At 45.9% G+C, this 13,164-nt stretch overlaps 1 protein-coding gene across 1 annotated transcript; it reads left to right on the plus strand.

Moving 5' to 3' along the window:
* Nucleotides 1-92: 92 nt before the first annotated feature.
* Nucleotides 93-9,177, plus strand: ggcta (gamma-glutamylcyclotransferase a). The gene is made up of 4 exons (XM_072509756.1): nucleotides 93-319; nucleotides 1,891-2,033; nucleotides 8,141-8,276; nucleotides 8,503-9,177. Exons 1-4 carry the CDS (start codon nucleotides 116-118, stop codon nucleotides 8,677-8,679), a joined length of 660 nt encoding a protein of 219 aa, XP_072365857.1. The 5' UTR covers nucleotides 93-115; the 3' UTR covers nucleotides 8,680-9,177.
* Nucleotides 9,178-13,164: the final 3,987 nt, after the last annotated feature.

Here is a 13,164-nt window from a genome sequence, read left to right on the forward strand (position 1 = left end):
AACGTCTCGCACCTTCTCCGAACATGCGCACTAGCTCGGGGTCTGCTGGCCCCACCCCTCCCCGGATTGTACCTATAAAAGAGGCTGGGTTGAGGGGGCGTTCTTAGTCGTCTCGATGAAGAGCTGTTGGCGTTGTGGAGCGCCATTGTTGTGCGTGATCTGGGGCATCGTGACGATGCAGGTCAACAGCACGGAGCAGAGGGATGTCCCTGCCAATGGGGAGGGCTTCTATTATTTCGGTTACGGGAGTAACTTGCTGAGCGAGCGCTTGCAGCTTCAGAACCCTTCGGCCGTACAGGTCGCTGTGGGCTGCTTGAAGGTGTGTGTGTGTGTGTCTGTCTTCTCCACTGTCCTGGATGCAGAAGGGATAGGGTGGAAGTGTGGGCTTAAGTGGGTTGGTGCAGACTCGATGGGCTGAATGGCCTCCTTCTGCACTGTATGTTCTATGATCTCTACTTGGTCTCACCACCTTCTGTGAGAGGTAGTTCCTCTTGGGGAACCGAATTGAGTTATACTGGTTGTTGTGTATATTTCTGCACATACATGTATTTGTGCATATAGAATGCTTCATATCATGTGATGAGCTCTGGCATCCTTTGTATTGTCAATTTAGTTTACAGTCGGAATAGATTTAGAACATGTGTAAATATTGTGTTTGTTGCTCTTATTAGCCTTAGTTTTATTAGTTCTAATTCTGTCACCTTTGCTCATCGAGTCGCCAGGTATCTTTCTGATACCGCCACGTGGTTCAAGCTCAAGTAATGATTAATAATGCAGCACACCGCTTAGTAAATGTTAAATCAACGATCATTTATTATATACAGCAATAAATACTTATACAATAATACTACCTCTAGACTATTACCTACCACTAAAGGCCAATACTTAACTTTGGTAATGGCCCACCAGGTCAGGGAAACAAATGGCTTATCGAATTGGGTTTGGCCTGCGGGATTCAAAAAGGCTGGTACCGGTCGATAGTCTTGAACACCTATCTGGTAGCGATCGCTGGAGTAAGACTTACTTGTTCTTTCGTCGAATGGTCTCGAAGGTTGCGAGTAGGAGAAGAAAGGAGAGAAGGGTCGATCTGAACTTGGCCCCTATTTTTATAGTTCCTGGGGGCTTTCTGCCTCTCGGGGCGGACCTTGACCCTGGTCCCAAGTGATTGGACTTGTTCCCAATCACTGGGTTCGATATGCTCCAATAATGGGGCGATTCCTTGGTCGGGGGGTGGTCGTTCACCTTTCTTTGTCTCGGCCACTGCTGGCGCCGAGAGGTCTGGATCGGCATTCAATTGCTAATATGTTGCAATTGTTCCCGGGGATAGCCGATTAAACTGCAGATGTCTGTGTCGATGTGCTGCTAATGGTCGCAGGTATCGATCTGGGCCGACATCCCCAGAGCCGAATACACTGTTCTGTCTGCAGCTGTCCGTTCGTGCCCTGTTGGCTGCTTTTCCCATCAGCCTTTTCGGTTAGCCATTTTACATCGGGTTTTGGCCAAATTAATCGGGGATCAGCCATTTTAGTTGGCTACATGTTCCCAGTGCATTCAGTGATTATGTTGCTGATGCTGTTCATACATCAGTTTTTACTCTTTGAAGGCACAAAGTATTTTTTTTGTGATTGGTGTGTAACCAACATCCCCATTGGGAGATCTAAATTAAACCAGATCGGACACTTGGTTATCAGACATGCTCCTTCACATGTTTTCTTTCTATTGGCTTTGGCTTTTACCTCAGTCTCCTGTAAATTACTTCATTTATGATCTGTTTTTTAAAAAAGTTTTCAGCTATTGTGAATTACAATCCTGACATTCAAGAATATGTTTCAGATGTGTATTATTTTAAGCCGATGGTTGAAATTTTTTACCCCCCCCCCCCCCCCCCAGGGCTACAAGGTTGCATTTGGTGGTTTTGAACAACGTTTAAGCTCCTGGGGAGGAGGTGTTGCAACTATCATCCCAAGTCCTGACGATGATGTATGGGGAGTCGTGTGGCATTTAAAAGCTGCTGATCAGCATTCTTTAGATGAGCAAGTATTTTTTTGTATACCTGTTTTTATGCTTCTTGTAATGACTTGGAGTTTGAACGGTGATGGCCAATCGATTTTTAGAAATATGAATTGCGTTCAAGCTTTTGAATCGGATGCATATAGCACTATTTGTTGTTTTTTGACAGGTATCATGTATTAAAACAGCAACATTAACCATAGCAATCTGAAAGCATGCTGCTTTGGGTCAACATTGCATGATGGTGCTTTCTCTATCCAAGGTTCGTTAAAATGTCTTCCCTTTTGTAGACGAGGGGTTACAGCCCATGGTGGGGCATGGTAACTAAAACAAAAAGACGAAGACTTAATTAACTAAACCAAAATATCACTTTTGGAGGTGACGATGCACCCCGGCCATCATTGCATTTACTGGTCACAAAGATTGAAGTACCAATAAACATTCGTGCTCCCTCTCCAGGGCCACCCAGTTGCAAACATGCTGCAATGGAGGAACAAGCAGACAACTTCCTGGACTGACTGCTGCCTGGATCTGTTGATGGGTGATCCTCCTCCCCCCCCCCCCCCCCCCCCCCTCCCATCAGGTGACCAAATATCAGGAGTGTGGGCCTGAAGTATAACCAAACATTCATGAACAGCCCCTCATAACTAAGAAGGACCTTGGGTAATCTCCATGTGGAACATAGACTGCCCCTAACCACAGAAAACACATGTGGCCTGGCAGTCGGTGAACTGCCTTAACGTATCATTGCATGGTGCTGTAATGATATGAAAATATGAAAGTCGCTTATTGTCACAAGTAGGCTTCAAATGAAGTTACTGTGAAAAGCCCCTAGTCGCCTTGTGTTGCCTTTTTTACCTGCTATAAATATGGAAATCAATAAGTTTGTCCTTTCTTTAGATATTGATATCATATTGCTCAGAGTCGCCAAGTATCAAATGATACCACCACAAGGTTCAACCGGACATCGATCAGAGCCAAACACCAGTTAGTTAGTTCAAGATCAATGGTACTTTATTTACACACACAATTAACATGCAACATAAACACTACTAGTTAAACTATACCTAACAACTGTGACAACCTGTACTTCACTTCAGGCACCCGGCTTGGGTCAGAGGAACAGTGGTCTTTGTTCAAATCTGGGTCTGGAGAAGTAACTGCTGCTCAGCTGGACTCATCCGTCTGGTAGCGGGTGTTGAACTTGAACTTGCTTCTGGTGGTGCTGCAATTGGAGGTGGACGTGCCGGAGCGCCAGGTCAAAGAGAGATCGAACACATGGCAGTGTCTCTCTTTATCCTTGGAGTTTCGCTCTCTTTTGGGCGGTCCCTAGGTTTGGACCCCATTAATTGGGTAGTTCTTGATCACTGTATTCGATTTGAGCCAATAAAGGGGCGGGTGCCTTGATGGCTGGGCATGTCCTAAGCGGTCATCGACCCTGTTTAGGCTTCCTGAGTAAAGGGAGTGGCGCCAAAATGTCTGGGATTGTATCGGTTACTCGAGTATCAGTCCTTTGTCTTACGGAGATGGGCCTTCAGAATGCTAATTGGTTGGGGGTTTAAATGCTGTCTGGATTTTTTGCTCACAAATATACATTCAAGCTCTGAGCCTGCCTGAATCTTACATTGTCCACATTTCCCTTTAGGCTTTGCGAACATCTATGTTTCTTGCTGTAAGTGGCCATCCCAGATGGCTACAGTTGTATAATCCCTAAGGAGAGTAAAGGGTTAATAAGTTGATGATCGTGTAAATCAACACTAGATGGCATCAAAGGGCAGCACGTTGGCACGGTGCATAGCACTGCTGCCTCACGGCGCCGAGATCCCAGGTTCGATCGCGGCTCTGGGTCACTGTCCGTGTAGAGTTTGCACATTCTCCCAGTGTTGCGTGGGTTTCGCCCCCACAACCCAAAGATGTGCAGGTTAGGTGGATTGGCCACACTAAATTGCCCCTTAATTGGAAAAAATAAATTTGGTACTCTAAATTTAAAAAAAAATAAACAAAAAACACTAGATGCCATCACTAAGTCGTCTTATAAAAGGCTATGTCACTAAGCATTCTGGGAGAAGCTGATGGTGAAGGATAGTGTTGGTTGCATCAGAGAGACATAATAGATTACTGTAACATAAATTCAATACTATTATTTTGTTAGCTATTACTCAGTAGAGTGTGCGAACCATTTAAAGTAGTGTAAAATAAATTAGCTTTGTTTTACATACATAGCTTAATGTTCTTTGTAAACACTGAATTTAGGCTATCTTGGAGAACAATACGAGGAACATTACAGGTGCCACTTCATGTAACACTCTCCACACAAGATCCATGATTTTTTTTTTTAAAGTGAGGACTACAACATAGAGGCCCCTCCACTAGGGACGCAGGTGGTAGAAGAGACCTGGGTATATATGCATAAATCATGTAAAGTGACAGGTTGAGAAACTGGTTAAGAAGGAAATGGGATCCTGTGCTTTACAAATAAGAAGGAAGTTAAGACTTTAGAAAAGAATGATTACATGAGGGAAAGCGGCGCCTTTAACGTGATTTGTCTGATTCAACCACATTGGCTGGTTCAGCCTCCAGGCATTGCAGGCCCCATGATCCTCTGGGTACTGCTCCAGCAAGGGTCAATTTAGCGTGGCCAATTCACCTACCCTGCACATCTTTGGGTTGTGGGGCTGAGACCCCCGCAGACACTGGGAGAATGCGGAGTTTGCACAGTGAACTAGGATCAAATCTGGGTCCTCAGCACTGTGAGGTAGCAGTGCCAACCACTGCACCACCATGCTGCCCTGCTCCAGCATCCATGCAGCTATACATTGATGTTGGAGTCTTTTCACATGAATATATTGCCAGCTAGCTCCAAAGGCTCCAACACTATGAAATGAAACTGAGGGCACAGAGATTAATTTATCACTTAACGACCTGGGAGCAGTCAGCATGGGGACATTGCCTTCAGTACCACTGGTATAAATCCCTGTCCCATTCCAATACAGGAATGAACCTTTGCACACTCAGCCTTGCAGATGGGCATCAGCCTCCGGATGCCTTCCCCTACACCTGGGACCACTGAAGGCGGGACTTTTGTTTCTGGTCTGGACAGTGACATTTAGATTTTTTTGGGGTGGGAAGGGGAAGAGATCCAACAGACCGCTAATGCAGCAGTTGGAGGCCCTGGGAAGAAGTGAATCCCTTTGCCCTTGTTTCCGAGGCAGAAGGTCTACCAGCTCTTTTAATGAAAGCTGAGGTTCCGCATTGGATTTAGCAACCATGGGGAGCAGATGGTGCAAGACATTAACTCTTGAGAGCCAATCGCAAGTGTGAATCATAGCTTATTATGTCAGCGTAATTGGTTCCTCCTTCTGATGCTAATAGACGCCCTAGGTGGCACGGTAGCACAGTGGTTAGCACTTGCTTCACAGCGCCAGGGTCTTGGGTTCGATTCCCGGCTTGGGTCACTGTCTGTGTGGAGTCTGCACGTTCTCCGTGTCTGCACAAGTCCCGTAAGACTTGCTTGTTTGGTGAATTGGACATTCTGAATTCTCCCCCAAGTGTACCCGAACAGGCGCCGGAATGTGGCAACATGGGGAATTTCACAGTAACTTCATTGCAGTGTTAATGTAAGCATACTTGTGACAAAATATTATCATTTATTAGTAGTAGTAGTAACTCGAGCAGCAATCATTAGAGAGCTCATTTCTGTCATTCCTCCATAACGCAACTCACTGGATAGTAACCCCTCAGCTGCAGGAAGTGCCCCTATCCCCACCCCTAAAGAGGGGGCTCCAACCAACAAGCATCGTCTTGGTGTCAGGTTGCTGTTTTTAAAAAATAAAAAAAAATTTATTCAGGCATTTGTATAAAAACAAACCGGAGCAAACCCCCCCCCCCCCCCATCGACCCCTCAATCCTCAAAGAAGTCAATGACCGCCTTCCACCTCTGAGCGAACCCATGAACCCGCCCCCCGCCCACAGGACAAACTTGACCTTCTCCAGCCTCAGGAACTTGGTCTGTAGTACACACCCACACCCGGTTTCTGTGGCTCCGAGTCCTTCCATCCAAGCATCTCTGGGCTCCATCCAAGCATCTCCGGGCTATCAGGGAGGCAAAGGCCAAGACATCAGCCTCTCTTGCTCCCGGTCTTCCAACACCTCAATACCACCTCTGGACACGGGGCCACCCTCAACCCCAACACATCGGACATTAACGTCTGCCAACCCCTGCCAGAACCCTTTAGCTTCAGAACATGTGGACGTGATTCACGGGCCCCCCCGTGCACCGCCCACACCAATCCTCTACCCGCTCCAAAAACCTACTCCTGCGCGCTACCATCATATCTACTCTATCAATTGCCTTAAACTGACCGAGCCTTAGAAAGCCGTCTTGCAACACGAGGTTAAAGTCTTGTTATTGGCCAGGGTTTAACAACTCCAAAGTATATTATGGAGTTCACCTGACCTATAACTGTTTATTGAATTTGGCTAGGATGAGCACAAGAGCCTGCCTTTCAGCTCTTATTCAACAGAGTTCTTAGGCACTTTTAATCAGAAAACAAGCTTTATTTAGTCTATCAACTACAAACATCAACTATAAACATTGAGACCCCACATAGCTATAGTAATCTATGTATAACCCTTAATGAATCCCCCTTAACTGTTTCAGTTCAATAACATCCAAGTGAAACCAGAAACCCTTTCTCAAAGGTTAGGTCCAGCACAATGCACTTTTCCTGGTATAAGACTTGAATGATACTCTGTTCCCCTTCTCAAACAGCAGGTATGAATTCCTTCCAGAAAGCAATTATATTTTTTAAGTTCTGAAGTAGTCTGGAAACAGCTTTTAAAATGAACTTGGAGAAACACTACTTGCAACCTGTGCAGTTCAAATCAGTCCAAACTCAAAGCGAAAGTAAAAACGGAGAGCCACAGCCCAGCTCCACCCACACAATGACATCACTGAAGCTATGTGATAAGACAAAAACTTTTCTTAAAGGGACACTCCCATGGCAGTCTAACTGGTTTATTTGGAATTGTTAGTTTTCGGAGTGTTGCTTCTTCATCAGGTGATGAAGGAACTACGCTCCCAAAGCCAGTGATTCCAAATAAACCTGTTAGACTTTAACCTGGTGTTGTGGGACGTCTTACTGTGCCCACCCCAGTCCAATGCCAGCATCTCCACATCATGAATGAGGCTTAGCCTCGCACACAACAATAGATTAACCCTCCGCAGGGCTTCCGCCCTCATCCTGGCCTCCACCTCCCCTCCCAGCTCCTCCTCCCACTTGCGCTTTATATCCCCCACTGGGGCCCCCTCCCAATTCATCAGCTCCTTGTTGACCTTGGATACCTTCCCCTATCTCCATAAGACATAGGAGCAGAATTAGGCCATTCGGCCCATCAGGTCTGCTCCGCCATTCAATCAAGGCTGATATTTTTCTCATCCCCCTGCCTTCTTCCATAACCCCTGATCCCCTTACTGATCAAGAACCTATCTATCTCTGTCTTGAAGACACTCCGTGATTTAGCCTGCACAGCCTTCTGCGGCAAAGTGTTCCACAGATTCACCACCCTCTGGCTGAAGAAATTCCTCCTCATCTCTGTTTTAAAAGATCGTCCCTTTAAAAGATCGTCCCTTTCGTCTGAGATGGAGTCCTCTGCTTCTAGTTTTTCCTACAAGTGGAAACATCCTCTCCAAGTCCACTCTATCCAGGCCTTGCAGTATCCTGTAAGTTTCAATAAGATCCCCCCTCATCCTTCTAAACTCCAACGAGTATAGACCCAGAGTCCTCAACCATTCCTCATACGACAAGTTCTTCATTCCAGGGATCATTCTTGTGAACCTCCTCTGGACCCTTTCCAAGGCCAGCATACCCTTCCTTAGATATGGGGCCCAAAGCTGGTCACAATACTCCAAATGGGGTCTGACCAGAACCTTATACAGCCTCCGAAGTACATCCCTGGTGTCCTCCTTCGACAGTACCTTATCCTACAACCCAAAGAATGGTAACCCAGGGAAATACAGCACCTCTCTTCAACTGTGCCAGGGTGTTGGTCGTGCTGATATAGAATGGCGGTGATCTGGGGTGGTGCAATAACTAAACATTTGATTTTTATTTTTTTTCCCTCCCAACAGCCAAGAAGGTGTGCAGGAAGGGTACTACAGACCAATTGAAGTTCAAATTCAACAAGAAAATAATGAAGAAATGATGTGTCGAACTTACCAAATGAATAATTTTACTTCTGCCTTGCCATCCCCAATTTACAAAGAGGTATTTTTTTTTTAAAACCTGCAGCACAGCAGCCTGCTTTTGTACGGCTTAGTGGGAACATATCTGTTGATGAAGTTATTTGCAAATGATGTACATTTTAAATCATACAATCATTCTGATGTTTGAAAATTAACCCCATGCCTCAATCTTGCGCAAATCAAGGCTTATAACTTAACGAGGTTAAACAAATACTGCCACCTTTTCTTTTTTGAATTATGTTTTGCAGGTAATCTGTACCGGTGCAAAGCGGAGTGGATTGCCTGCTGAATACCGGAAGAAGTTGGAGGCTATAACAACTAATAACTACAATGGAACAAACCCATTCATAATGAAAATTAGAGCTATGTTGAATACACTACAAAATAACACGAGTGTGAAGGATTGTCTTTTGAAACGTTGTTAATAGTTATACCGTGCCTAGAAGGCAGACATTTTAAACATTCTGCTACTGTACATAGTTTAAAATTGAGATACAATGGATAAGTCAGATTTAATCACGTTTTTCACTTCTCATTTCATCTCGTTCCAAATGAGATGAATTGTTTTTGATTTATTTTAAAATGTTGATCTTGGGGCAGCATGGTGGTGCAGTGGTTAGCACTGTTGCCTCACGGTGCCAAGGACCCGGGTTCAATCCCAGCCCTGGATCATTGTCCATGTTGACTTTGCACATTCTCCCCTTGTCTACATGGGTCTCACCCCCACAATCCAAATAGATGGGTGAATTGGCCATATCTTTTATTTAAAACAGTAAAAAAAATATATAGACACGGCCAAATGGTACAAACATTAATTTTGTGTTGGAGAAACAGGGTCCCCTCCCCTCAGTACCAACTCCCCTCAGTACCAACAGAAGGGAAAGGAAGAGGGGTGGGGAATAGGGATAGGGAGAGAGGGTTAAGGAGGGTGGTGGGAGGGAGGATGTTGGTGAAGAGTGGGGGGGGGGGGGGGGGGCAATAGGACACCGCCTGAACTATCTACGGAGGCAGAAAAACAAAAGAACCTTTAGTTATGATGTGCCAGATTCTGGAAGTCCCCCAAAGGGCTGAAGGGTGATAGTGTCAGTCATGAGTGAGCCCTGCACGCCACAGCAGAGAGCCTCATGAGCACCCTCCGCTCCCAACACTGGGCGGCTGACGGCCTTCGGACTGTCTCCCTCCGGACCCAAAACCTCCACCACACGAGTGCAGCGGGCGACACGGGCCCACCAACCAACCCAGGGTTTGCCTTGATCCTGCCATTGGGATCGTTGACAGGTGGGATCTCCTCACTGGGGTCCCGGGCCAGTGGGAGGTGGTGGTGCAGATGTCTGCTCCGCCCCCGCTGCCTGGTCACCGGAATGCCCCGCAAATAACTCCCAAAACAGATCTGGGTTGGTATCAGAGGTGCCTGAAGACAGCGGTTGCGACAGAGGGTGTTCCAAACTATTACCAGATAAGAACCTAAGAAGCAGGGGGTTATCGCTGACCCCCTCACCATAGAAATTGAACAAGTCCGGGATGCTAAATTGCCCTCGAGTCATGGAAAAGAACTTGGAGTGACTGCTAAATTGCCGCTTAATTGGGGGGAAAAAAAGAATTGGTTCCTCTAAATTTATTTTGAAAAAATGTTGATCTTGGACTAATTAAACCCTCAAATTCTTAAATTCTTTGACTCTTAATTGTAAAGCAATTGGACAATGGCAACAAGACCTGCCTGTCTAATTTCTGCTTTCATTGTACTATGTAGCTATGGTCATGTTATCAGCGAAACTGTTACCATTGATAGCCAGTATGACCTCTTAAAATTTGGGAACATCTTTTGAGGACTCATGGCTGTATTATATCTCAGTTGGTTAATTTTTTTGCAAATCTTGTCTTGAGAAAATTTGTCTGAGAATGCATTTTTAAAAAAAATAATAAAATCTAGTTTATAGGAAATTGTGTAGTTTGAGGGTCTTTTGGGTGCTAAAACAATTCCTGCCGTTTTAGACAGGTGTCCAAAACATTACAGCTTAATTCCTGTAACCCGGGTTGTACTGAACAATGCTCGTTCTGTTTAAGCTGACAATTCTGGACTGTGGATAGCACTTTGCAACTGGGTTGAGACTGTTCAAATCTGTAGCGAGAAAACTGATTCAGACCAGCACAAGGCATGGGTGCCTCCCTATACATGCAACGAGATGATATTTTCATAAAGGATGCGCTAATTACATTGAACATTGAGCCCATTTTGTGACTGGTTGAGCCCATTTTGTGACTGGTTAATACAAACAAAATTATAATAATGATGAATCGTTCCCTTCCTCCTTACAGTGGCTCTTGGTCTCCAGAATTACAAAAACAAAATGCATGCAGCTAACTGAGTTCAGCTCAAACTTGGATTCAATAAGACAAACAAATCTACAAAACCACAGTACAAACCTAGTCATCCATGGGGCTAGTCGTTACGGTGTTGATTGTTGACCTGGAGATGGCCAGTGCCTGTTCTTCTGCCCCTGACAGCAATAACCAACCTTCAATGTTTTTTTTTTTTTTGCTCGTGTCATACTATCTCCTGGCTGGCCTAAGAGTAGATTCCTGTAATGTTCTGCTGGTGCCCTGAGCTATGCAGAACAGGCATAGCTCAGGCCACCAGCAGAACATGACAGTAGGATCTTATGATTTCCCTCCCACAGTGAGGGGTGCTTAGCTCACCGCTTATTCAGGTGTTCATGCTCCTTTCATTCTCTTTTTAAATTTAAAATTTTTATTAAGGCATTTATAAATAAACATCTAATACAACCACAATCCAGATCAGGAAAAAAAAACAGGCCATCCCATCATAACTAAATAAATAACCAACACCCACAACCCACCCTCTCTGCCTCTCCCTTTTGTTGTTAACCCTAACCCCCTGCCTGCTGATTTACTGTCCTGGAAGAAGTCAATGAATGTTCTTCATCTCCAGGCGAATCCTTCCATCGACCCCCGGCTTCAGAGGCTCGAGTCCCTCCACCTCAACAGGACCCGTCTCCGGCCTACCAGAGAAGCAAAGGCCAGATTGTCTGCCCCCTCACCCCCTGGACTCACTGGTCTTCCAACACTCCAAACACTGCCAATTCTGGACTTGGAGCCACCTTCACCCTCAATATCTCCAACATCGCATCAGCAAACCCCCGCCAAAATCCCTCCACCCTCGGACTGGCCCAAAACATGTGAACATGGTTCGCAGGCCCCCCCTGCACACATCCCTCATCTATCCTCCACCCCCTCGAAGAACCTACTCCTTCTAGCCACTGTCATATGTGCCCTGTGGACAACTTTAAATTGAATGAGACAGCCTGGCACACAAGGACGCATTCACCCTCTTCAGAGCCTCCCATAACCCGGCCTCCAACTCTTCCTCCCACGTCTGCTTAACCTATTGGGGCACCTTCCCAATCCATTATTTCATTATATATCTCTGACACTCTGCCCTCATCAACCCCTGTTTTCAACAGCTCCTTGTCCTGCAACCCCGAGGGTGGCAAATCAGGAAAGGACAGCACCTGTTTTCTCATATAATTTCGCTCCTGTAAGTATCGGAGCCCATTTTGCCCTGGGCAACTCGTACTCCTCCACCATTTTCTCCCCCCCCCCCCCCCCCAAAGTTCGGGTAGCTGTTACCCAGGAGTACAACTTGGGGGATAAGTGATACCCGCTGAGGACCTGGCTATTGACGCCAGTACGGAGGCTGGAAACCGAAGCGGAGGGCCGATACAATGTGGCCCTTGTGGCCACCCAGGCTGCATTGAGCAGTGCATTCGACTGTTCAAAATGCAGTTCCCATACCTTGACCGCTCCAGTGGTGCCCTGCAGTACACCACCCGGAGGGTCGCCCGCTTTGTGTTGGTCTGCTGTACCCTCCACAACCTGGCACAGCAGCGGGGTGACATGCTGAAGGTGGAGGAGGAGGGCGAGGATGATATGGACAGCACGGTAGCACAGCGCCAGGAACCTGGTGTGATTCCCGGCTTGGGTCACTGTATGGAGTCTGCGTGTTGTCCCCGTGTCTGTGTGGATTTCCTCCGGGTGCTCCGGTTTCCTCCCACAAATCCCGAAAGACATGCTTGTTGGGTGAATTGGGCATTCTGAATTCTTCCTCAGTGTACCCGAACAGGCGCCCGAGTGTGGTGACTGGGGGATTTACACAGTAACTTCATTGCAGTGTTAATGTAAGCCTACCTGTGACACTAATAAAGATTATTTTAATTATTAAAGTGAACAGCCTTTACCAAAACATTAAAATGTAATTAATTGGGTGTTGCTCTAATTTCACTAAAAGTAATCCATTGACACACAAACAGGATTCAATAGTGTAAAATAGCTTTCACTTTAAAGTAGATTTAAGAGAGAGAGACTGATATTTATATCACACTTTAAAAGCTTATGTAGAAACCAAAACCCTTTGCAGCCAATTAAGTACTTCTGAAGTTTAGTGGAATGTAAGAAATGTGGCAGCCAATTTACATATAACAAAGTCTCACAATTGACAACGTAATGACTGGATATTTGTTCAGTGATGTTGGTTGAGGATTAATAATGGTCGGGATGCAATAAACATCCCTGTTGTACATCTTCCTATGTAGCATGCAGTCATTAAGAGACTGTTCACACCACTAATAAACATATTCAGTAAGACATCAGTTAGATTGTCTCCATGGGTGCAATCTCTGCTGGAAATGTGATGGGACAGAACCTCTGCACACCCCATAGCAAACAAAAATCTTGGGCTGGATTCTTCGTTAGCCGCCGCCGAAATCGCGAAACGAGATCGGGCGGAAAAGGGCTTCCGACGCCAAATTCGAGCCATGCGCCTGTTTCACGCCAAATCGGGATTCTCCGGTCCCCTAAAATTGACGAAATCGCGACGCTCACTGCGCGGGCTG

This window comes from Scyliorhinus torazame, chromosome 6 (genome assembly GCF_047496885.1).
Source record: "Scyliorhinus torazame isolate Kashiwa2021f chromosome 6, sScyTor2.1, whole genome shotgun sequence".
Lineage (NCBI taxonomy): Eukaryota > Metazoa > Chordata > Chondrichthyes > Carcharhiniformes > Scyliorhinidae > Scyliorhinus > Scyliorhinus torazame.

Bases quoted from the DNA above. Each gene is read 5' to 3' on its own strand.
- ggcta (XM_072509756.1), top strand. From the start codon at position 116: ATGAAGAGCTGTTGGCGTTGTGGAGCGCCATTGTTGTGCGTGATCTGG. The intron at 2,034-8,140 runs GCAAGTATTTTT...CCCTCCCAACAG, and splicing joins GATCAGCATTCTTTAGATGA to CCAAGAAGGTGTGCAGGAAG. The intron at 8,277-8,502 runs GTATTTTTTTTT...TATGTTTTGCAG, and splicing joins CATCCCCAATTTACAAAGAG to GTAATCTGTACCGGTGCAAA.